At 34.2% G+C, this 23,378-nt stretch overlaps 3 protein-coding genes and 1 long non-coding RNA gene across 4 annotated transcripts; 3 read left to right on the top strand and 1 right to left on the bottom strand.

Moving 5' to 3' along the window:
* Positions 1–123: 123 nt before the first annotated feature.
* On the top strand, positions 124–3,329 carry LOC146958822 (endo-1,4-beta-xylanase 5-like). Its single transcript, XM_085740329.1, has 7 exons — positions 124–253; positions 334–380; positions 554–776; positions 876–1,042; positions 1,501–1,599; positions 1,820–2,611; positions 2,917–3,329. The coding sequence occupies exons 1-7, from the start codon at positions 190–192 to the stop codon at positions 3,262–3,264; spliced, it is 1,740 nt and encodes a 579-aa protein (XP_085596455.1). The 5' UTR covers positions 124–189; the 3' UTR covers positions 3,265–3,329.
* Positions 3,330–8,881: 5,552 nt separating this feature from the next.
* LOC146958821 (endo-1,4-beta-xylanase 5-like) lies at positions 8,882–17,459 on the top strand. The gene is made up of 7 exons (XM_085740328.1): positions 8,882–9,005; positions 9,082–9,128; positions 14,480–14,702; positions 14,800–14,966; positions 15,742–15,846; positions 15,962–16,753; positions 17,007–17,459. Exons 1-7 carry the CDS (start codon positions 8,942–8,944, stop codon positions 17,352–17,354), a joined length of 1,746 nt encoding a protein of 581 aa, XP_085596454.1. The 5' UTR covers positions 8,882–8,941; the 3' UTR covers positions 17,355–17,459.
* Positions 15,850–17,736, bottom strand: LOC146958820 (uncharacterized). The gene is made up of 4 exons (XR_015024736.1): positions 17,615–17,736; positions 17,043–17,231; positions 16,845–16,888; positions 15,850–16,721 (listed from the first exon to the last, which is right to left on the bottom strand). It is a non-coding gene; the product is annotated as an uncharacterized LOC146958820 (long non-coding RNA).
* Positions 17,737–19,893: 2,157 nt separating this feature from the next.
* LOC146958819 (endo-1,4-beta-xylanase 5-like) lies at positions 19,894–23,335 on the top strand. Its single transcript, XM_085740327.1, has 6 exons — positions 19,894–20,244; positions 20,712–20,934; positions 21,052–21,218; positions 21,462–21,560; positions 21,804–22,595; positions 22,887–23,335. Exons 1-6 carry the CDS (start codon positions 20,116–20,118, stop codon positions 23,232–23,234), a joined length of 1,758 nt encoding a protein of 585 aa, XP_085596453.1. The 5' UTR covers positions 19,894–20,115; the 3' UTR covers positions 23,235–23,335.
* The last annotated feature ends 43 nt before the right edge of the window (positions 23,336–23,378 follow it).

The following is a 23,378-nucleotide window of genomic DNA, read 5'->3' as shown; positions in this document are numbered from 1 at the left end:
TATTACACACCATGAGAATTATTGATTATTAATTAATAATTATTTAGTTTTTACATTTATTAATTATTGGAAAAATAATAGACAATTAATAATGTTTATCATCTGCAATGTTTCACATGTTGGAAAATTGTTATATATTGGAAGGTGGCAAGGGGCATAAGATGAAGCATTGTTTGATTAGTGACAAAGATGAAGGTTGCAACAAAACTGTGCATTTTTTTGTTCACCACATCTTGCCTTGTACTTATTTCAGGTTTCTTTTTGTTCCTCACTCTAATTAACTACTCTTTAGTGTCCCTTTTCTCTAATAATTTATCTTTGCAACACATGCAGGGCTCCAACTTCATTCTACGCATTATGATTATTCTGCTACTACAGAGGTAATGACACTTCTTTACCATCATTAGTTTTAATTATATATTAGTTATATTATAAATCCACTTGAATGATTCCAAATCAAGTGTTTTATGTCAATAAAAATTTGTCAAATGCTCCACAATTCTTAGACATTGCACAAACTTACTTGTGTTACCAATGCCTAAAAACAAAGCAGTGTCTGATAGAACCTCAGATGACACAATATAGAGGTGGCATTATAGTAAATCCAGGATTTGATCACAACATAAATGGCTGGAAAGTGTTTGGAAATGGAACAATCGAGGAACGAGTATCAAACAATGGAAATAGATTCATTGTTGCCAGCAAGAGAACACAACCATTGGATAGTTTTTCACAGAAGGTCCAACTGAAGAAAGGAATGATATATACTTTTTCTGGTAACCTATGTTTCTCTTTTGTTATTATTATTCATTGTATGTTACCATGCATGTTGTCGTATCACTAATTGACTTTTCTAAAACATTTTCCACATTCAGCTTGGTTTCAGTTGAGTGAAGGAAATAATTTTGTGTCAGTTGTATTTAAAATAAATGGAAGTGAATTTGTACGAGGGGGTCATGTGATAGCAAAGCATGGATGCTGGTCTCTTCTAAAAGGTGGCATAGTTGCCAACTTTTCAAGCCCTGCTGAGATTCTCTTTGAGGTAAAATGGATTTCAACTCCTATTTTTTTCCATGCTTCTTTGAATTTCCTAAGTTATGGGATAAAAAAAAAATCCTCTATTATCTCTCATGTCACTTAACTTTTCTATAGGAAAAATGAAATTTACATTTCCATGCTATTTAAATATTTCGAACATGAGACCTTGAGGATGAGCACACTCCAAAGTCTCAATCCAAGACCACTAGACCAACCCAAGTGGGTTCGTATAAATATATTCTCCTCAGATAAAAAATCACTAGCAGAGTGTATTGTATATGGTGTCTGACATACGGTGTCCATTTTTTGTGTCAAAATAACATCTGTCATGTGAGAATTATACAAGCTTGGAAGTTAAGTAAAATCCATAATCAGAGACTTAAATAAGATGGTGAAAGTAGTTATGCTTGTGTATTAAAGTATTTGCTCATTTCTTATAACTGAAATTTACTGGCAATGCAGAGCGAGAATCCAACTGTGGAACTATGGGCTGATAGTGTCTCCTTACAACCATTCACCAAGAAACAATGGAGATTACACCAAGACGACAGCGTTGAGAGGGTAAGCTAGTCTAAATTTTCTATACTACTCACTCAACATTCTAGACATTAAATTTACATAAAAGTCAGTGCCCCTTATCTTATTTTCACTTTAGGTCCTAGTAATCATGTTGTCAGCAACAGAAATGAACTCAATAGCAGACCAAATTACATAGTGAGAATTAGTAGTAGAACTGTAGCAGAAAAAATTAGTAATGATTTCTGTGATTTATAACCTGCAGGTACGCAAGAGCAAGGTGAGATTCCATGTAACTCACCTAAACGAAACAGAAATGAAAGGAGCAACAATTGTCATCAAACAAACAAAGGCAAATTTCCCACTTGGATGTGGGATGAACCATTACATCCTCACAAACATTGAGTACCAGAAATGGTTTGTGTCAAGATTCAAGTACACAGCTTTTACTAATGAGATGAAGTGGTATAGTACAGAGAGATTTCAAGGCCAGGAAAACTATACTATCCCAGATGCCATGATGAAATTCGCCAAAGAAAATGGCATTTCTGTCAGAGGTCATACCGTTTTCTGGGACGATGAAACTTTTCAGCCTAAATGGGTTAAGTTCCTATCTCCTGAAGAATTACGAAAAGCGGCTGCAAAAAGAATAAAATCTGTGGTTTCAAGGTATAGAGGACAACTGATTGCATGGGACGTTGTGAATGAGAATGTCCACTACCACTTTTTTGAGAACAAACTCGGCGAAAATGCCTCGCCAATATATTATTCAACAGCTTACCATCTTGATCCAGAAATCCAAATGTTCATGAATGAGTTTAACACCATTGAATCAAGTGGAGATTGGGTAGTCAGCCCACCTAATTATATCAGGAAACTAAAGGAGATTCAGCGATTTCCAGGAACTGCAGGAATATCAATGGCCATTGGGGTGCAAGGCCATTTTAGACTTGGTCGACCAAACTATGCTTACATGAGGTCAAGTCTAGATCTTCTTGGTGCAACTGGACTTCCTATATGGCTCACAGAAACAAGTGTCAATCCTCAACCAAATCAGGTATTTCTTCATTTTCAAAACTAATCTAGTAAGCTCCTCCCTCTTCAGGGAAATTTGTTAGTTATAACTTCTGCTTATTACTCAAGTCAAAATACAATGCTGCATGATTTAATACAGAAGATGCTCAATATATTTATCTTTAATTTCCATCTATTAGTGAAATAAAAGCAAAAGAAAGAAATCTGAATATATATAGTGAAGAGAAATTTCAGAACAATTAATTTTCATTGGCATCATATGCTACATTATATGACAAGAACAAATAGAAAATGAACATGTCTTTCTCATTTTTGTTTGTTGGGTAGGCAGAGTATCTTGAAGAGGTACTAAGAGAGGCTTACTCTCATCCAGCCGTTCAAGGGATTATAATTTTTGCTGGTCCAGAACAAGCTGGTTTCGGCGATACATTACTCGCAGATGCAAATTTTCAAAATACTCCAACCGGAGACGTTGTGGACAAGCTGATTCGTGAATGGGGAACTGGAACTCATACAGCCATAGCAGACAGTAGAGGAATTATAGATATTTCACTTCATCATGGAGATTATGATGTAACTGTTACACATCCTCTTACTCAATACTCCAAAAAACTGAATATAAGTGTAAAGGAAGGAATTTCACCAGAAACTATCCATGTGAAAATGCATGCCTAAAAAGCAGCCACCTTTTATGTCAATTTTGACAGATTATACAATAAAATGTTGATTTGCAGCATCAAGCTTGATTCCTTTTTGTTATATTATACTTTTCATCTGAATCAGAAATGAAATCCTTTTGTCAAAAATCTGCCACTGCGGCAAGGGATCTAATCTAATAAAACCTAAGTACACAACAATGCTGCATGCTTAATTAATTTTCTAGTGCAATATGATTCCATTACATCAGCTGAGAACTCATTTTGTTATCTGAGACAAATAAAATTCAACAAAGCTTTAGGGATCAAAGTTCACAAAAAATAAAAAACTTTAGGGATCAAGGAACACTTACAAAATTATTTATATTTACTTCTCTCATACTCACATACTTAGTCAAAAGATTTGATAAAGAATCATATTTCTCTCACTCAGCTGTCCTAACCTTCCATCGGCCGGAAGGTTTCCTCGTCTAAACTTTAATAACTTATCTTCCAATGTCGGATACCTTTCATTTTCGGAGCAAACCACCACTGAGCACGATCAAATGTATCGTGGAGACAACCCCTTTCAACAATAATTCTATTATGGGGGGGTACTGCTTGTGCTTTAGAGAATCTTCAGTGGTGTGCATTCTTGGCAGATCAAAATATTTCTACTCCTTTGTCACTGTTCTAGAAGCTGAAACCATAGATTTGCTGGAAGCTATCAAAGTGGCCATATCAAACTGAATGAATGAATGTTGTTTTGTTTGAAACTAATCGTGAATCTCTATATGTCGCTCTTGCCACCACCATTGGTCCTCTCAATGAATTTGATGATCTTATTTTACAATGTAAAAGTCTCTTACTAAATAGACCAGACTTTGTAGGGTTTTCTCATAGAATAGCTAAGGCATCCTTATATCACTCTAGCCCTCTTATTTTCAATAATGTACCAATTATACTTTGTATGTTGATTATGAATGAAATGAATTAACATTGCCTTTGTTAAAAGAAGTGACCCTTAAACAAGTTGTTTCCTCTTTTGTTTTTGATTTAAAATATTAGATTGTTGAAACGGTGTAGTTTTAGACTAATTTACTTTTTTTATTTATTTATTTTTTTTTACAAAAAAGTACACAAATTTGGGTTAAATTCATGTGGGGATAGAGCAGAACAAGATACCCAAACCCCATCAAGTGTAGTGGTTGGCGTTCTATTTTTTATCCCGTTGAAATCCAAAATGGAGATATAAATATATAATATGATAAATTAATTAGAGGGTCAGACAATTTTTTCTTCCCTAAAAAATTATCAAATTTTATTTTTAGTCATCATAAAAAAAAAGTGACATGTTTCCGTTTCAATAAATTTTCAAACGCGCAATTCTAGTCTCTGTTAAATCAAATTTGTTTAATTATCCTAAAACTTTTAAATTTTTGAATGATTTTTTGGAAGTGTGTTGAGAACATTATAAAAAATTATTTTACAAACAATTTTTTTTAACATGAAATGAATTAAATAAGAATCCTTTAAAAATAATAAAAATTTGGACCTAAAAAAATTCAAATTTTTAGTTATTTTTTTTTTTGCAAAAAAACATTTTATGACGTTTTAAACATGTCTCCATAAAATCATTCAAATTTTATAAGTTGGAGATTATTTATACAAATTTTAATTTAACAATGACTATGCTAAAAAGTTTTGTAGGAATGCAAACACATCACTTTCATTTATGAGGACAAAAAACAAAGATTGGTAATTTTTGAGAAACGAATTATATATGTTTTCCTAGCTTAGTTTATCAAGATTTAGGCCTCAATTTCTTTTAGTATTAGGTTCAAATCTTGAACTTAGAATTTTTTTTAATAAAAAATGTGTTAGTTTTTTATTTTTTTTTATTTTACGCTAATATTTAGGTTAGGCCTTTTACCTTGTTGTACCGACTTTGTGGTATGGTGCCAAAATTTAATGTTAGAAAAAGAGTTGATTAATCTCCCATGGAATCACAATTATTTCCTTATACGTGCGCAGTTTAGAATCACAATTGTTTTGGGTGGAAAGTTAGGAGCAAAGAGGGAAACTTAGGTAGATAATTAGGATAAGCAATATATCTTTCTTTTCAACATTTATAATAGGTTTTTGTCAAAACAAACATTTATAATAGTTTGCCTAATCCCCTACAAAAAAAAATAGTTTGCCTAAATAATTTATTATTCTTTAAATAAACATACATTGCTTATCTTAATTGTCCGCCTAAGCTTCCGTCTTATCTTTCTTCCTTATTAGAGCCCATACACACAAAACATTAAACATTACTAGAGCTTCGAATGGCATCACCAAAACTAACCCGACTTTTTTGGAAAGAATTTCCAAATTAGTTTCCATCAACATCAATGATTGGACCAGGGAGATTCATTTGATGATTTTGCCTTCAAAATGACAGTTGTAGGTTTATGAACTAATAATGATTTTTTTACACAATGAAATAATTATTTTATTAAGAATATAATGCGTATATAAATGTTTTGGACCAAACCTCGACCAAACAACGTCCATTAACAAAAGACCAACTAATGGACACACCGCCTCAAAAGACACTTACACATGGTAACTCGTGCGTCTTACCACACATGAACACAACCTGAAGACGATCTTGGCCGTTTACTCGTACTCATCCAATCATCTTCCGCAACACGTCAGTTTACACACAAAAACGGTTGTAACCAGACAATCAATATAAAAGTGGAATCTCTACCACATGATAACCACAATTGTGTCATCCATAAGCTCTGTTGCCAGACATATCAATATGCATGTTGTTAGATAATAAAGTATTGGGCTTAAGTTATTGGACCTTTATATTAGCCTGTTAGAGTCCATTAGGTTTATTATATATTCTCTTATAACATTTTTGTAATGTTAAGCTATTATTATTCTATGAAACCCCAGCTGTTTTGTTTTCCCTATTCTCTCTTTATCTATTTTGTATTGGTATTGTTAACATGGTATCAAGAGCATGGTTTGATCCGCCTTGAACTGTTTGTTGCTTCCGCGGTTAAATTCCCAAAAGTTTGGGGATGTATTTGATTTGGTCGTGCAATTTTGGTTTGTTCCGCTTCTTCGGTTTGTTCTTCTCGCTTTCTCGCTCTCTTCTGTTTGATTTGATTCTGTCGTTTAATTTTGGATGGATTTTATAAATTGGATTGGATATCTGTTTGAAAGTCGGTGTCTCTGTTTAGTTTTGATTGCCCTCGCAAACTTGGGTTGGATTATTTCTTCGTCTTGGTTGGTCACGATTTGCAATTGCTAGTTTCAGCATATGTCTAAGTTGTTGCAATTGGAAGCTACGGTACATGTATTTCTTTGAATTGGTAATTTCGTTTTGTCCTATTGCACCGTCGGTTTGCGGTTTGCGGTTTGCTTCGGTTTTCTTTTTAAGCTAAGTGAAGAATAATGAATTCATCAAAGCATTATAATTTGTTGGTATTTGGTTTATGCATCACGTGTTCATTCACCTTCTTGGATTCTTGCATTGTTATTGTTGTTGTTGAAGACATCCAACATATTGATTATTACTTGGATAATAAGTGGTGGATTGATGTGGTGGCACGTGAGTGCTAATTGGATTCATTGAGCAATAGGTTACTAATTTGATTGCTGCAAGTGATATTATTATGTTATTGGAATATTGTGTTGATAGTATGATGTGGCTTAGCATATGGATGTTGATGATTTAGTGGTTTTCACCATTGGGTATGTGGTCTTGTTTTCTTGGTTTATTTATTTGAGTCTAGCTTTCAGTTTGAGTTACTTTTTTTTTTTAGTCTTCGTGTGTTTTTTTGTGTTTGTGTTTGGTTAATTGGTTGTTCGTTTATGTCTGTCTTGGTTGCTTTGGTTCAGCTTCTCTTGGTTCGTTTGATTTTGTTCGTTTTGGTTCTTCAAGTTGTCTTGATTTAGTTTTGTTCGATTTAGTTTGGTTCAATTTGTTTGGTTGTTGGGTTAGTCAAAGTAGTGCTCACAATTGGTTTGTTCGTTTGTTTGGTTGGTGGGTCAAACACTCATAATTTGCTTGTTTGGTGAGTCGAGTGCTCACAATTTGGTTCCCCCCCCCCCCCCCCCCCCCATGATTCTTCAATTTGGTTGTTTGGTGAGTCTAGTTCTCACATATGGTTGTTTGGTGAGTCGAGTGCTCACAATTTGGTTTCTTCTCCCCGTGAGTCTAGTTCTCACTTTTGGTTGTTTGGTGAGTCGAATGCTCACAATTTGCTTTCTTCTCCCCCTTTTTGATTCTTCAATTTGGTTGGTTGGTGAGTCTAATTCTCACATTTGGTTGTTTGGTGAGTCGAGTGCTCACAATTTGGTTTCTTCTCCCCCTTTTGATTCTTCTGATTGATTGCACTTCTCCCCCCTTTTGATTCTTGATTCTTCTGATTGCACTTCTCCCACTTTTGATGATTCTTTGGTTACTCCTCTATTGGTTCTTATGTATGACTGCTTCTCTCTACCGGTTCTTTTGTTTGGATGGTTCTCTCTTTGATTGGTTGATGGTGATGATGATGGTTCTTGCTGCTCTTTCTACGAAGATAACTCATTTTGGTTGGTTGCCGCTCTCCATTGGTTTTGCTGACAGCTGATTTGGTTTATTTTTCTGGGTTAATTTGTAACAAGCTTAAAGCTTAGTAAGCTTCAACTTGAGGGGTAGTGTTAGAAACTTTATATTATTTAGTATGTTTTTCGTATTTTGTTTGACAAACTCACAATGTTTGTTGTTAACTCATTGTGAGTTTGAGGGTAAATGTTAGATAATAAAGTATTGGGCTTAAGTTATTGGACCTTTATATTAGCCTGTTAGAGTCCATTAGGTTTATTATATATTCTCTTATAACATTTTTGTAATGTTAAGCTATTATTATTCTATGAAACCCCAGCTGTTTTGTTTTCCCTATTCTCTCTTTATCTATTTTGTATTGGTATTGTTAACACATGTATGTGTACTAACGTGTGCAACTATGAGAATTATTAAATACTTCTCGTGTCCCAAATTATAAGTCAATTTAGGAAAAAAAAAAGTCCTAAATTATACTCCATTCGGTCACTATTATAAGCAAAAGTTTACCTTTTAGATTCATTTAATAAATAATGCATGTAGTCTATATATTGACCACATACATCATTTATTGAATGAACCTAAAATGTCAACTTTTGTTTATAATAGTGACAGGAGGGAGTAAGTTGTTTTAGAATACCAACAGAATCTTAATGGTGTTTTTCATATTATGACCTTAACTATTTATTACTTTCTTTTCTTTCAACTTTTTTATTTATCTTTAGCACACCATTAAAGAAGAATAATTTTATTAAATAACTTATAATTTTTCTTTCCCATACAAAATTGATTATATTTCTTAATTTGTGTGAAATGATTAAAACGATTTATAATTTAAGACCGAGGGAATATCAATTTATTTATTTGATAGATAGAGTAATATAACATTACCACACAAAAGAGAGAGAGAAATATAGGAGATGGAGGCGTTTGATTAAATAAATAAGTAATTAACAAAGAAAAACAGTAGACAGTTAATGATTTTTTTTTGTTGGTCAAAACAGTTAATGATGTTTACAATCTGCAATGTTTCACATGTTGGAAAATTGTTATATATTGGAAAGTGGCAAGGGGCATAAGATGAAGCATTGTTTGATTAGTGACAAATATGAAGGTTGCAACAGAACTGTACATTTTTATGTTCACCACATCTTGCCTTGTACTTATTTCAGGTTTCTTTTTGTCCCTCACTTTAACTACTCTTTAGTGTTCCTTTTCTCTAATAACTTATCTTTTCAACACATGCAGGGCTCCAGCTTCATTCTATGCCTTATGATTATTCTGCTACGACTGAGGCAATGGCTCTACTTTATCATTAGTTAGTTATATTAGTTTTTTTTAACAAAATTCGTTAGTTATATATATAAGTTAGAGACACAATCACTTAATTATTGTAGTTAGAGACATGATTCCCTAATATCAGCCAGAATTCATTATAGTCTAGCATAATAGGTTAATAATATAAAACAAATATGTCATCATGACTAGCATGATTCAAGGATTATGTCTTGTAAACAATGTTATATATATGTGTATGCTGTGATCTGTGCATATTATTCAGAAAATAATAAGAAACATAAGTTACAAACTTTCTATCTTAAGTTACAAACTTTCTACCAATAGTTACAAACTTTCTATCTTGGCATCAGAGCTCTTAAGCTGAAAAGCTCTCAATCCATCAGAAAAACATGGCTTCCGTTGCCAACTCCAACAACAAAAATGACCTACCATCATCTGTATCTGTCAAGCTGGACAGAAACAATTATCCCCTATGGAAATCTCTAGTTCTACCAGTGGTCAAAGGATGCAAGCTCGATGGATATATGTTGGGAACGAAAAAGTGTCCTGAAGAATTCATTACCTCTTCGGACTTGAGCAAGAGCAGCAACCCTGCCTTTGAAGAATGGCAGGCCAATGATCAACGCCTCCTTGGGTGGATGCTCAACTCGATGGCTACTGAAATGGCAACTCAGCTGCTGCATTGTGAGACCTCCAAACAGCTTTGGGATGAGGCTCAAAGTCTGGCTGGAGCACACACAAGGTCTCAAATCATTTATCTCAAGTCTGAATTTCACAGCATCAGAAAAGGGGAAATGAAAATGGAAAACTATCTAATCAAAATGAAGAACCTTGCTGACAAACTCAAACTTGCCGGCAATCCGATTTCAAATTCTAATCTGATCATTCAAACTCTGAATGGTTTGGATTCTGAATATAATCCAATAGTTGTCAAATTGTCCGATCATACCACACTCAGCTGGGTGGATTTACAAGCTCAATTACTAACCTTTGAAAGTAGAATTGAGCAACTGAATAACCTCACCAATCTGAATTTGAATGCAACAACAAATGTTGCAAACAAATCTGATCACCGAGACACCAGGTTCAATTCCAACAACAATTGGAGAGGTTCCAACTTCAGAGGTTGGAGAGGAGGCAGAGGAAGAGGCAGGTCATCCAAAGCACCATGCCAAGTCTGTGGCAAGACTAATCACACTGCAATAAATTGCTTTCACAGATTCGACAAAAACTACTCAAGGTCCAATTATTCAGCAGACAGTGACAAGCAAGGATCTCACAATGCCTTCATAGCCTCTCAGAACTCAGTCGAAGACTATGACTGGTACTTTGATAGTGGTGCAAGCAATCATGTAACACATCAAACTGACAAGTTCCAAGACTTGACTGAGCACCATGGTAAGAATTCTCTAGTTGTTGGTAATGGTGACAAATTAGAAATTGTGGCCACAGGATCTTCAAAACTTAAGTCACTCAATTTAGATGATGTCTTATATGTACCTAACATTACCAAAAACATATTAAGTGTTTCAAAATTGGCTGCTGACAACAACATATTTGTTGAGTTTGATAAAAATTGTTGCTTTGTGAAGGAAAAGTTGACAGGGAAGGTAATACTAAAAGGGCTACTTAAAGATGGATTATACCAGCTTTCAGAAACCAAAGGAAACCCACGTGCTTTTGTATCTGTCAAGGAAAGCTGGCATAGGAAACTTGGTCATCCTAATAATAAGGTCTTAGACAAAGTCTTGAAAAGCTGTAATGTCAAAGTACCACCTAGCGATAATTTTAGTTTTTGCGAGGCATGCCAATATGGCAAAATGCACCTTTTACCTTTCAAGTCATCTTCTTCTCATGCCCAGGAACCACTTGAGTTGGTCCACACTGATGTATGGGGTCCTGCACCAATAATGTCATCCTCTGGTTTTAAATATTATGTGCACTTTATTGATGATTTCAGTAGGTTTACCTGGATTTATCCCTTGAAACAAAAGTCTGAAACTGTGCAGGCTTTTACTCAATTTAAAAACCTAACTGAAAACCAGTTCAATAAAAGAATCAAAGTAATTCAATGTGATGGTGGTGGTGAATACAAACCTGTGCAAAAACTTGCAATAGATGCTGGTATACAATTTAGAATGTCATGTCCATATACCTCTCAACAAAATGGAAGAGCCGAGAGAAAACACAGACATATAGTTGAATTTGGCTTAACCTTACTTGCACAAGCTCAAATGCCCTTACATTATTGGTGGGAAGCCTTCTCTACTGCAGTATACCTCATTAACAGATTGCCATCCCAAGTTACTCATAATGAGAGTCCCTATTCACTCATGTTTCATAAAGAACCTGACTATAAGTTGCTAAAACCATTTGGTTGTGCGTGTTACCCTTGCCTCAAACCTTATAACCAACACAAGCTACAATTCCACACAACCAGGTGTGTGTTCTTGGGATATAGCAACTCCCACAAAGGGTACAAATGTCTCAACTCTCATGGAAGGACTTTCATATCAAGACATGTCATCTTTAATGAAGACCTTTTTCCATTCCATGAGGGATTTCTCAATACAAGAAGTCCTCTAAAAACAACAATTAACAATCCATCTACTTCTTTTCCTTTGTGCAGTGCAGGCAATTCTATCAATGATGCTAGCATACCAATCATTGAAGAAGAAAATCAAGCTGAGACAAACGAAGAAGACTCTCAAGGTGTTACTAGTGACACAGAACAAACTGACAATGGTTCATCAGAAGGTGACATCACTCCTGAAGAGACACCAGACATAGTTCAGCAGCAAAATGTGGGAGAATCAAGCTTGGACACAAATACAAGTAATGAAATACACACAAGGAGTAAGTCAGGCATTCATAAGCCAAAGCTACCTTACATTGGACTCACTGAAACTTACAAAGACACAATGGAACCTGCAAACGTCAAGGAAGCTCTCACAAGAACCTTATGGAAAGAAGCAATGCAAAAGGAGTTTCAAGCTCTCATGTCCAACAAGACATGGATACTAGTCCCTTACAAAGATCAAGAAAACATAGTTGACTCAAAATGGGTGTTCAAGACCAAATACAAGTCAGATGGTTCCATAGAAAGGAGGAAAGCTAGACTAGTTGCAAAGGGGTTTCAACAAATAGCTGGAATCGATTATGAAGAAACATTTAGTCCTGTAGTTAAAGCTAGCACAATCAGGATTATCCTTTCGATTGCAGTACACCTCAATTGGGAAGTCAGGCAACTAGACATCAACAATGCGTTCCTAAATGGATACCTCAAAGAAACCGTATTCATGCAGCAGCCAGAAGGATTTGTTGATCCTACCAAGCCTAATCACATATGCAAACTATCTAAAGCAATTTATGGACTGAAGCAGGCACCAAGAGCTTAGTTTGATAGTCTCAAAACTGCATTGTTAAATTGGGGCTTTCAAAACACAAAAAGTGACCCTTCTCTTTTTCTTCTAAAAGGTAAAAATCATATCACATTTCTCTTTATATATGTGGATGACATAATAGTCACAGGCAGCAACAACAATTTTCTTCAAGCTTTCATCAAACAACTTAATGATGTCTTCTCTCTCAAAGATTTGGGTCGTTTACACTACTTTCTGGGCATAGAAGTACAAAGAGATGCAAGTGGAATGTACCTTAAACAATCCAAATACATCGGTGACTTGCTGAAAAAATTCAAGATGGAAAATGCCTCACCATGTCCAACACCGATGATAACAGGAAGACATTTCACAGTTGAGGGGGAGAAATTGAAAGATCCAACTGTGTTCAGACAGGTCATAGGAGGGCTGCAATATTTAACTCACACAAGACCTGACATAGCCTTTTCTGTTAATAAACTCAGTCAATACATGAGTTCACCTACCACTGACCATTGGCAAGGAATAAAAAGAATCTTGAGATATCTCCAAGGCACCATCAATTATTGCCTGCACATCAAGCCATCCACTGACTTGGATATAACAGGTTTTTCTGATGCAGATTGGGCCACTAGTATTGATGACAGAAAATCCATGGCTGGTCAATGTGTGTTCCTTGGTGAAACACTCATCTCTTGGTCCTCGAGAAAACAAAAGGTAGTATCAAGATCAAGTACAGAGTCAGAGTACAGAGCACTAGCTGACCTAGCTGCTGAGATAGCATGGATTCGTTCACTACTTACTGAACTGAAACTCCCATTGCCAAGGAAGCCCATACTATGGTGTGATAACTTGAGTGCCAAGACACTAGCTTCTAATCCAGTATTGCATGCTCGGTCTAAGCATATTGAAATTGATGTTCATTACATCAGAGACCAAGTACTACAAAATGAGGTTGTTGTGGCTTATGTTCCTACAGCGGATCAAATTGCAGATTGTCTCACTAAACCATTAAGTCACACACGTTTCAGTCAACTGAGAGTCAAACTTGGTGTGATTAACTCACCACCAGTTTGAAGGGGGGAGTTAGAGACACAATCACTTAATTATTGTAGTTAGAGACATGATTCCCTAATATCAGCCAGAATTCATTATAGTCTAGCATAATAGGTTAATAATATAAAACAAATATGTCATCATGACTAGCATGATTCAAGGATTATGTCTTGTAAACAATGTTATATATATGTGTATGCTGTGATCTGTACATATTATTCAGAAAATAATAAGAAACATAAGTTACAAACTTTCTATCTTAAGTTACAAACTTTCTACCAATAGTTACAAACTTTCTATCTATATATACACTAACCGAAAAATTAAAGTGTTCTTTACAACTTGATTCTTTTTCACATGTTTTTTGTTCTATAAATAAAGAAAACAAAATTGTTTCAATTATTTTATAAACTTTAAATCAGGCAAGCTGTTTATGAATCAATTACCAAATATATATGGGTTTGTGCTCAAAAAGTCATTTAGGCATATGGTTAGATTGCTGAAGTATGCCATGAATCCATAGTAATACAATGCTTTTATGTCATTTGTATACCTAGAGATAATGAGCTCTTTGGAATTGTCATGATTAATATTATATATATTTTTTAGTGAACATTACTATGTTATTCTTTTTAGTCCTTTTATTTACTAAAAGTGTCTTGCCAAAAAAATTACGATCAAACTCAATTGTAGTTTTGGTCCCATATTTTTACTCACTTCCAATTTTATTTTATTTTTCTCCTTTATAAAATCCATTTTTGTCCCGCTCTCATAGTTTTGAATCAAAAATTACGACAGAGCAAGTTTTTTATTGACGTGACAGAGAAATTGTATATTATTCATCCAATTGGATGATTACACATCAACGTGTTTTAAGTCACATATTGAAAACTTGTCTTGAAATAAAGCAGTGTGTCACAGAACCTCAGAGGACACAATATGGAGGTGGCGTCATAGGAAATCCAGGATTTGATCACAACATTAAGGATTGGACAGTGTTTGAGCATGGAACAATCAAGGAACGAACATCAAATGATGGAAATACATTTATTGTTGTCAGCAACAGAACAAAACCATTAGATAGTTTATCACAAAAGGTCCAACTGGAGAAAGAAATGATATATATTTTTTCTGGTAACCTATGTTTCTTTTTTGTTAATGATCATTTGATGTATGTTACCATGTTGTTGATTCATTAATTTACTTTTCTAAAAATATTTTTCAAATTCAGCTTGGTTCCAGCTGAGTGAAGGAAGTGACACAATTTCTGTGGTATTTAAAATAAATGGAAGTGAATTGGTAAAAGGTGGCCATGTGATAGCAAAATATGGATGTTGGTCTCTTCTAAAAGGAGGCATAGTTGCAAAAATTTCAAGCCCTGCTGAAATTCTTTTTGAGGTGAAATGGTTTTTATCTTATCTTATTTTGCTTTTATTTCTTCAAATTTCCTCAAATATGTGATTACATGTTTTTTTTTCTTCTTGTCAAAAAAAATGTTTTTTATTATCACTTTTGTCTCTTCACTCTCCTATAGAAAATGAAATTGACTATTTAAATATTTGTTTGGTGTTATGTTAAGAATCTCACATCTGACGAGATATGAGTTTATAAGTTGGAGACATTTTCACCTTTACAAAATTTATATTAAGAGTCTCACATCCGATGAGACGAGTTTATAAATTGAAGACGTTCTTACCGTATAAGAACCTAATATGGTATTAAAGTCTTTTCATTAGGTCCACAAATTAAATTATCAACTCACCAAGCACAATAGTGTTGGGCATTATAGGGTATATAAAAACAAAATTGAAGTATCGCATAGTAAAAAGAAACGGCCTAAGAAAATTTTATAAAGAGAAACATCTCTCACATAACAAACTGTTTTGTATAGACGAGTTAAGCTCAATTTTAATTATATGATGGTATTAGAATCTATCAAAGATTCATTGGGTCACCCTTTACTTCAGAAAAATCATTTTCAAGAGTGTTAAGACTTTAGATCCACTGTGCAATAATTCACCATATGTTTTCAGTCAAATGTCAATTTTAAATAATACATACTTGTAAAATGCATAATCAGAGAGTGAAATAAAATAATGGAAGTTATTGTATTTATCTATTTAGATTTAGATATTTGTTAAATATTGTCAACTGAAATTTACTAGCAATGCAGAGCAAGAATCCAACTCCAACTGTGGAATTATGGATTGACAGTGTCTCTTTACAACCATTCAACAAAACGCAATGGAGATCACACCAAGACGACAGCGTTGAGAGGGTAAGCCTAATCCAATCCAAGTATAGCAGAAAAAATATACATAACCTGCATTGTTAAAATAAGTAGTAAAAGTATAACAGAAAATTATTAGAGAATTGGGATCTATATCCTGCAGGTACGTAAGAGCAAGGTGACATTCCAGGTAAATCATCTAAACGAAACATCATTGGAAGGAGCAACGGTTGTCATCAAACAAACAAAGGCAGATTTCCCATTCGGATGTGGGATGAACTATCACATCCTCACAAACATTGAGTACCAGAAATGGTTTGTGTCAAGATTCAAGTACACAACTTTCACTAATGAGATGAAGTGGTATAGTACAGAGAAAATTCAAGGCCAGGAAAACTATACTATTCCCGATGCCATGATGAAATTCGCCAAAGAAAATGGCATTTCTGTCAGAGGTCATGCCATTTTGTGGGACGATGAAAAATTTCAGCCACAATGGGTTAAGTCCCTATCTCCTGAAGAATTACGAGAAGCGGCTGCAAAAAGAATGAAATCTGTGGTTTCAAGATATAGCGGACAACTGATTGCATGGGACGTTGTGAACGAGAATGTCCATAACCGCTTTTTTGAGGACAAACTCGGCGAAAATGCCTCTGCAGTATATTATTCAACAGCTTACTATCTTGATCCGAACACCAGCATGTTTATGAATGAGTTTAACACCATTGTATTCAGTCCAGACCAAGTTGCCAGCCCAGCCAATTATATCAGGAAACTTAAGGAGATTCAACAATTTCCAGGCACGACTGGAATGTTATTGGCTATAGGGGTGCAAGGCCATTTTTCAGGTGGCGTGCCAAACATTGCTTACATGAGGTCAAGTCTAGATCTTCTTGGTGCAACTGGACTTCCTATATGGCTCACTGAAAGTAGTGTAGATTCTAATCCAAATCAGGTATTTCCTAAAATGAAAGTAATAACTTTTGCTTTTTACACAAGTCAAAATACAAAGCTGCATGATTTAAAACAGAAAAAGCATAGTTTACCTATCTATTTTCGTCTGTTAGTCATAGAAGTAAAAGAAACAAACCTGAATTTAGCAAAGAAAAATTTCAGAAATATTAGTTTCACTAGCATCACTGGCTATATTATATGACATGATCACACAGAAAATGATTTTTTGTTTCTTATTTTTGTGTGTTGGGCAGGCAATCTATTTTGAAGAGATACTAAGAGAGGCTTACTCTCATCCAGCTGTTCAAGGGATTATAATGTTTGTAGGTCCAGCACAAGCCGGTTTCATCAACACACAGCTTGCAGACGCGAATTTTCAAAATACTCCAACCGGAGACGTTGTGGACAAGCTTATTGGCGAGTGGGGAACTGGAACTCATACATCCATTGCAGACAGTAGAGGAATCATTGATATTTTGCTACATTATGGAGATTATGATGTAACTGTTACACATCCTCTAATCCAATACTCCAAAAAACTGAATGTAAGTGTAAGGAAAGGATTTTCACCGGAAACCATCCATGTAAAAATGCATGCCTAAAAAGATACCAACTTTTACAACTTCTATACTGAAGCTGGCAATAGTTAACTGTGTCAATTTTGAATGATTATAGTAATAAAATGGTTTGCACCATCAAATTGATTATTTTTTGTTATATTACACTTTTCATCCAAATCAGAAATGAACCCTCTTTGTCAGAAATCTACCACAAAATGCACCAGAATTTTAAAATCTATATAAACAGGTGGAAGAAACATTTCAACAAACAGTTAAAGGGCATAATTTACGGTAAAACAAACCTGTATACTGTGCTACTCAAGAAACATTTTTTGTTTTAGTGAAATTGATGTTGTGTTGTTTTTAACGAGCAATGCCATGGAACCCACCAAATTCTCCCGATCTTTGTTAGCTATTCTCAAATCAGTTTCTAACTTTATTAATATTTTAAAATAGTTTTGTCAAAAGTTTTTTAATTAAGTTATGTTTTATGTTTTTGTCACATAATGATGGACCTAATTAAGAAACTTTTGACAAAGACAATGACTAATTTGAAATATTAATAAAATCAATGACTAATTTGAGAGTGACATAAAAAACATGGACCAATTTTATTGTTTACTCATTTTATGTTGACTTAAATAAATGTGGGACCACACTAAGATTATAATTAATAAAAACAATTAAAGCAATGGTTCAAAACATCACACTAATGATGTTGTATGGTACGAAGTGTTTGACGGTTAAGAAACAACGTGAGAATCAAGTAAGCGTAGCGAAAATAAGAATGTTGTGTTTGGTAAGTGATAAGACTAGATATGATAAGATTATAAATGACATCATTTGAGAGAGAGTTGTGGTAACGAAAAGATGATTTGAGCATGTAGAGAGAAGATGTAACGCCCCATTTTTATTCTATTATTTTTAGTAGATGGATGAATATTTTATATGACTTTATTTGTTATATATATGTGATTTTATGTGAAATATATATTATATGATTTTTATGTGATATATGGTGTGATGTTATTTTATTATATGATTCATGGAGTTGTGTATTATTTAAATGAATGTGGTTTTATTATTTGTGGAAATAATAGGAGAAATAGAAATAGGTAGAATTAGTATTTATTTTTGGTTAATGGGAATTAAGTAGAAATTAAATAGAAATTAAGGGAGTTAAGTGAGAAAAGAAAGAAAAAGAGATAGAAACATTTTCACGTACAAACATTAGAAAAACTGGTTTTTGGAGAGAAATAGGAGAAGAACCAAGAGAAAGCTAGGAGAAGAACTAGGAAGAGAGAATCCAACCGTTTAATTAAGTTATGTTTTATGTTTTTGTCACATAATAATGGACCTGATTAAGAAACTTTTGACAAAGACAATGATTAGTTTGAAATATTAATAAAGTCAATGACTAATTTGAGAGTGACATAAAAAACATGGACCAATTTTATTGTTTACTCATTTTATGTTGACTTAAATAAATGTGGGACCACACTAAGATTATAATTAATAAAAACAATTACTACCTCCGTTCCTTTTTAATTGTCACATTTTGACATTTTACACAAACCAAGACAATCAATAAATGTTGCTACTTTTGATACAATAATTTCTATTTTTACTATAATAACCTTATTTATTTAATATCTCATTACATATATTTCTCTCTCCACAATAATAAATAAGGGTAATATTAGTAAAATAACATTTAATGTTGCATTGAACTATGTAAAGTGACACTTAAATAGGAACAAAAAAATTCTCCAAAAGTGATACTTAAAAATAAACGGAGGGAGTAAAGCAATGGTTCAAAACATCACACTAATGATGTTGTATGGTACGAAGTGTTTGACGGTTAAGAAACAACGTGAGAATCAAGTAAGCGTAGCGAAAATAAGAATGTTGTGTTTGGTAAGTGATAAGACTAGATATGATAAGATTATAAATGACACCATTTGAGAGAGAGTTGTGGTAACGAAAAGATGATTTAAGCATGTAGAGAGAAGACCTATATGTTATAATATGAAGAGTAGATCATATGAGGAGAGTCGATCAAAAGAGATAGACATCCTAGAAAAACTATAAGAGAAATTGTTAGAAAAAATTTCAAGGTTAATAAGTTGAATCCAAATATGGTTTTTTTTTTTTTTTGTGGTTGTCGAGGTTCGAACTCCGAATCATGTATATATATTATGCATTGTTCATACAAACTGAGCTAAGTTCACTGGATCATCCAAACATGGTTTAATATAAAACATCCCTTGGTCACATTTATAAAAAAAAATAAAAATTTAAGTTTATTAAATACCTAATTTATTTAGTCTATAATAATATATACCAAATACATTATATATTCAAGTAATTTTTTGTTTACAAATATGACGAATACGACATAATTTGATTCAACTAACCATCCTCGTTTAATGGAATAATATTTGATTGTTGTTATACTGATTCGAAACACAATCCCACAAATAACTCAAGCACTGTTCCTAAAAAAAAAAAAAAACTCAAGCACTAAACGTATGTTTGAACTTACATTTTCAATCTTCATAACCGAGTGTGTATGAGTTTTACTGAACAAGAGAAATTTATGTCAAGCAAAAAGGAGAGAAATTTCACTATAGTAGTAAATAAGAAGGTACAGTAATAAATTAATAAAGAAAAAAAGTAGTGAGTTAATGAACGGTTACTTACCAACTGCAATGTTTCACTTTACATGTTGGAAAATGGATATACAGTGGACGGTGTATAAGTTGAAGGGTTGTTTGTTTGTTTGTTTGATAAATCACACAATATGAAGGTCGGTGCAGCAGCAGCAGCAGCAGCAGCAGAGCTATGCATTTTGTTGTTCACCACATCTTGCCTTCTTCACGTTTCATCAGGGCTACATTCTATTCCTTATGATTATTCTGCCACTACTCAGGCAATGCCATTTCCTTATCTCTTTCTTTATTACTTTTATATACCGACAAAAATATTACAGTATTGTTTACTAGTTTATTTTTTGTTTGCATGTTCCCATTTTTATTCTATAAATTGAACAACACATAATAGTTTTAATTTTTTGAGTTTGTCTACTTGCATAAGCACTTGTGAGACTGATTATGAGAATTTATGAACACAGCTTATGAAATGTTTATAAGTTTTTTTAGCTTATGAAAACAACTTATAGCTTATACCAAAATAATTTAACTTTATTTTATCTTTTGTTATAGAAATAGTAGGGCTTATCATGATAAGGGCTTATGCATGAGCTGCAAATTAAGTTGTTTATCCAAACAGGGCCTAAGTTGAGCTTATTCTATGAATCAACCAAATATATATGGGTTTGTGCAAGTTTTCAATCAGTACATAAACTTACTTGTGTTGCCAATGCCTTGAATAAAGCAGTGTGTGGCAGAACCTAATAGGGCACAATATGGAGGTGGCATTATAGTAAACCCAGGATTTGACCACAACATAAAAGGTTGGACAGTGTTTGGAAATGGAACAATCGAGGAACGTATATCAAATGAGGGAAATAGATTCATCGTTGCTCGCAATAGAACACAAACATTGGATGGTTTCTCACAGAAGGTCCAACTGAAGAAAGGAATGATATACATGTTTTCTGGTAACCTCAGTTTCTTTGTCGTTATGATTATTTGATGAATGTTAATGATATACATTGGATGGTTTACCATGTTTGCGATTCATTACTTTACTTTTCTAAAACATTCTTTATATTCAGCTTGGTTTCAGCTCAGGGAAGGAAGTGACATTGTGTCGGTTGTATTTAAAAGAAATGGAAGTGAACTGGTGCATGGGGGCCATGTGATAGCCAAACATGGATGCTGGTCGCTGCTAAAAGGCGGCATAGTTGCAAATTTTTCAAGCACTGCTGAGATTCTTTTTGAGGTGAATTGGTTTTCTTCTTATCTTATTTTGCATATTTCCTCAAGTGTGTCATTGCACATAAGAAAAAGTGTAAATGTTAACAATTAACCCTCTTCTGAACAAAAACTCAAATAGCATGTAAATTTCATTTTCTATAGGAGAATTAAGTTAGAAGTGTGTCATTTTCTATGAGAACTATTCATGCTTGGAAGTTGAGTAAAATTTGTAACCATAAAGTGCTTGTAACCATTAACTTGCATGCAGAGCGAGAATCCAACTGTGGAATTATGGGTTGATAGTGTCTCCTTACAACCATTCACCAGAAAGCAATGGAGATCACACCAAGATAGCAGCATTGAGAGGGTAAGCTAATGCTTATATTGTTTTCACATAGGTGCCTGTGCTTTGCACCAGGGGATGAATCGTTGCTTTTATTTTTGTATTACTGGTACTACCATCACGACTCTCGGCCTCGCCAACCAATAGTCAAGCATGTTGTCATTAAGAGGATCAAACACAATAGCATACCAAATTGCATAATGAAAATCAGTAGTAGATGTATAGCAGAAAAAATGCTTAACAAGTTCTCTGATTTATAACCTACAGGTACGTAAGAGCAGGGTGAGATTCCAGGTAACTCATCCAAATGAAACAGTGTTGGAAGGAGCAACAGTTGTTATTAAACAAATAAGGGCAAATTTTCCATATGGATGTGCGATGAACCGTCATATCCTCACAAACAGTGACTACCAGAAATGGTTTTTGTCAAGATTCAAATACACAACTTTCACTAACGAGATGAAGTGGTATAGTACAGAGAAAATTCATGGCCATGAAAACTATACTATCCCAGATGCCATGCTGAAATTTGCCAAGGAAAATGGCATATCTGTCAGAGGTCATAACATTTTGTGGGACAGTGAAAGACGTCAACCTGAATGGGATTTGTCCCTGTCTCCTGATGAATTACGAAAAGCAGCTGCAAAAAGAATGAAATCCGTGGTCTCAAGGTATAAAGGACAATTGATTGCATGGGACGTGGTAAATGAGAATGTCCACTTCCACTTTTTTGAGGACAACCTCGGCAAAAATGCCTCTGCAGTATACTATTCATCAGCTTACCATCTTGATCCTACAACGAACATGTTCATGAATGAGTATAACACTATCGAATACAGTGGTGATAAGGATGCCAGCCCAGCCAATTATATCCGGAAGCTTAAGGAGATTCAGCAGTTTCCAGGAAATGCTGGAATATCACTGGCCATAGGGTTGCAGTGCCATTTTTCAAGTGGCATGCCAAACATTGCTTATATGAGGTCAGGTCTTGATCTTCTTGCAGAAACTGGACTCCCTATATGGCTCACAGAAACCAGTGTGGATCCTCAGCCAAATCAGGTATGTATATTTCCTCAACCTTCAAAAGTAATATAATAAACTTATTCTCTTCAAGAAAATTTGTTATTTATAAATTCTGCTTATTACACTAGTCAAAATACAATGCTTCGTGATTCAAGACCAAAGATGCATAGTTTATCTATCTGTTTTCATCCGTTTGCAAAAAAGCTAAACAGTATATGACAGGAATATTTAGTTTCATTGGCATTACAGTTACAAGCCACATTCCATGACAAGAACAAATAGAATATGAACATTTCTTTTGCATTTTTTTTTTTGTGTGTTGGGCAGGCAGAGTATTTTGAAGAGATTCTTAGAGAAGGTTACTCTCATCCTGCTGTTCAAGGGATCGTAATGTTTGTGGGTCCAGCACAGGCTGGTTTCAACAGTACACTCCTTGCAGATGCAGATTTTCAAAATACTCCAACCGGAGACGTTGTGGACAAGCTGATTCTTGAGTGGGGATCTGGGCCACAAACAGCCATAGCAGACAGTAGAGGAACTATAGATCTTTCATTACATCACGGGGACTATGATGTGACCGTTACACATCCTCTAACCAATTACTCCAAAACACTGAATATAAGTGTGAGGAAAGGATTTTCTCTGGAAAGTATACATGTGAAAATGCATGCCTAAAAAGTAACAACTTTTTGTAACTTCTGCTGAAGCAAGCAATAGTTACTTGTCTCAATTTTGAAAGATTATAATAAAATGGTTTACAGTATCATGCTTGATTATTTTTGGTTTTATGTTACACTTTTCATCCAAATTAGAAATAAC

Source organism: Medicago sativa, chromosome 1 (genome assembly GCF_051527215.1).
Source record: "Medicago sativa cultivar Bolivia chromosome 1, Bolivia_mono, whole genome shotgun sequence".
Classification (NCBI taxonomy): Eukaryota; Viridiplantae; Streptophyta; class Magnoliopsida; order Fabales; family Fabaceae; genus Medicago; species Medicago sativa.
Note: the sequence above shows the minus strand (reverse complement) of the source record. Positions and strands in the feature narration are given on the sequence as shown.

Bases quoted from the DNA above. Each gene is read 5' to 3' on its own strand.
- LOC146958822 (XM_085740329.1), top strand. From the start codon at position 190: ATGAAGGTTGCAACAAAACTGTGCATTTTTTTGTTCACCACATCTTGC. The intron at 381-553 runs GTAATGACACTT...AAAACAAAGCAG, and splicing joins ATTATTCTGCTACTACAGAG to TGTCTGATAGAACCTCAGAT. The intron at 1,043-1,500 runs GTAAAATGGATT...CTGGCAATGCAG, and splicing joins CTGCTGAGATTCTCTTTGAG to AGCGAGAATCCAACTGTGGA.
- LOC146958821 (XM_085740328.1), top strand. From the start codon at position 8,942: ATGAAGGTTGCAACAGAACTGTACATTTTTATGTTCACCACATCTTGC. The intron at 14,967-15,741 runs GTGAAATGGTTT...CTAGCAATGCAG, and splicing joins CTGCTGAAATTCTTTTTGAG to AGCAAGAATCCAACTCCAAC. The intron at 16,754-17,006 runs GTATTTCCTAAA...TGTGTTGGGCAG, and splicing joins TAGATTCTAATCCAAATCAG to GCAATCTATTTTGAAGAGAT.
- LOC146958819 (XM_085740327.1), top strand. From the start codon at position 20,116: ATGAAGGTCGGTGCAGCAGCAGCAGCAGCAGCAGCAGAGCTATGCATT. The intron at 20,245-20,711 runs GCAATGCCATTT...TGAATAAAGCAG, and splicing joins ATTATTCTGCCACTACTCAG to TGTGTGGCAGAACCTAATAG. The intron at 22,596-22,886 runs GTATGTATATTT...TGTGTTGGGCAG, and splicing joins TGGATCCTCAGCCAAATCAG to GCAGAGTATTTTGAAGAGAT.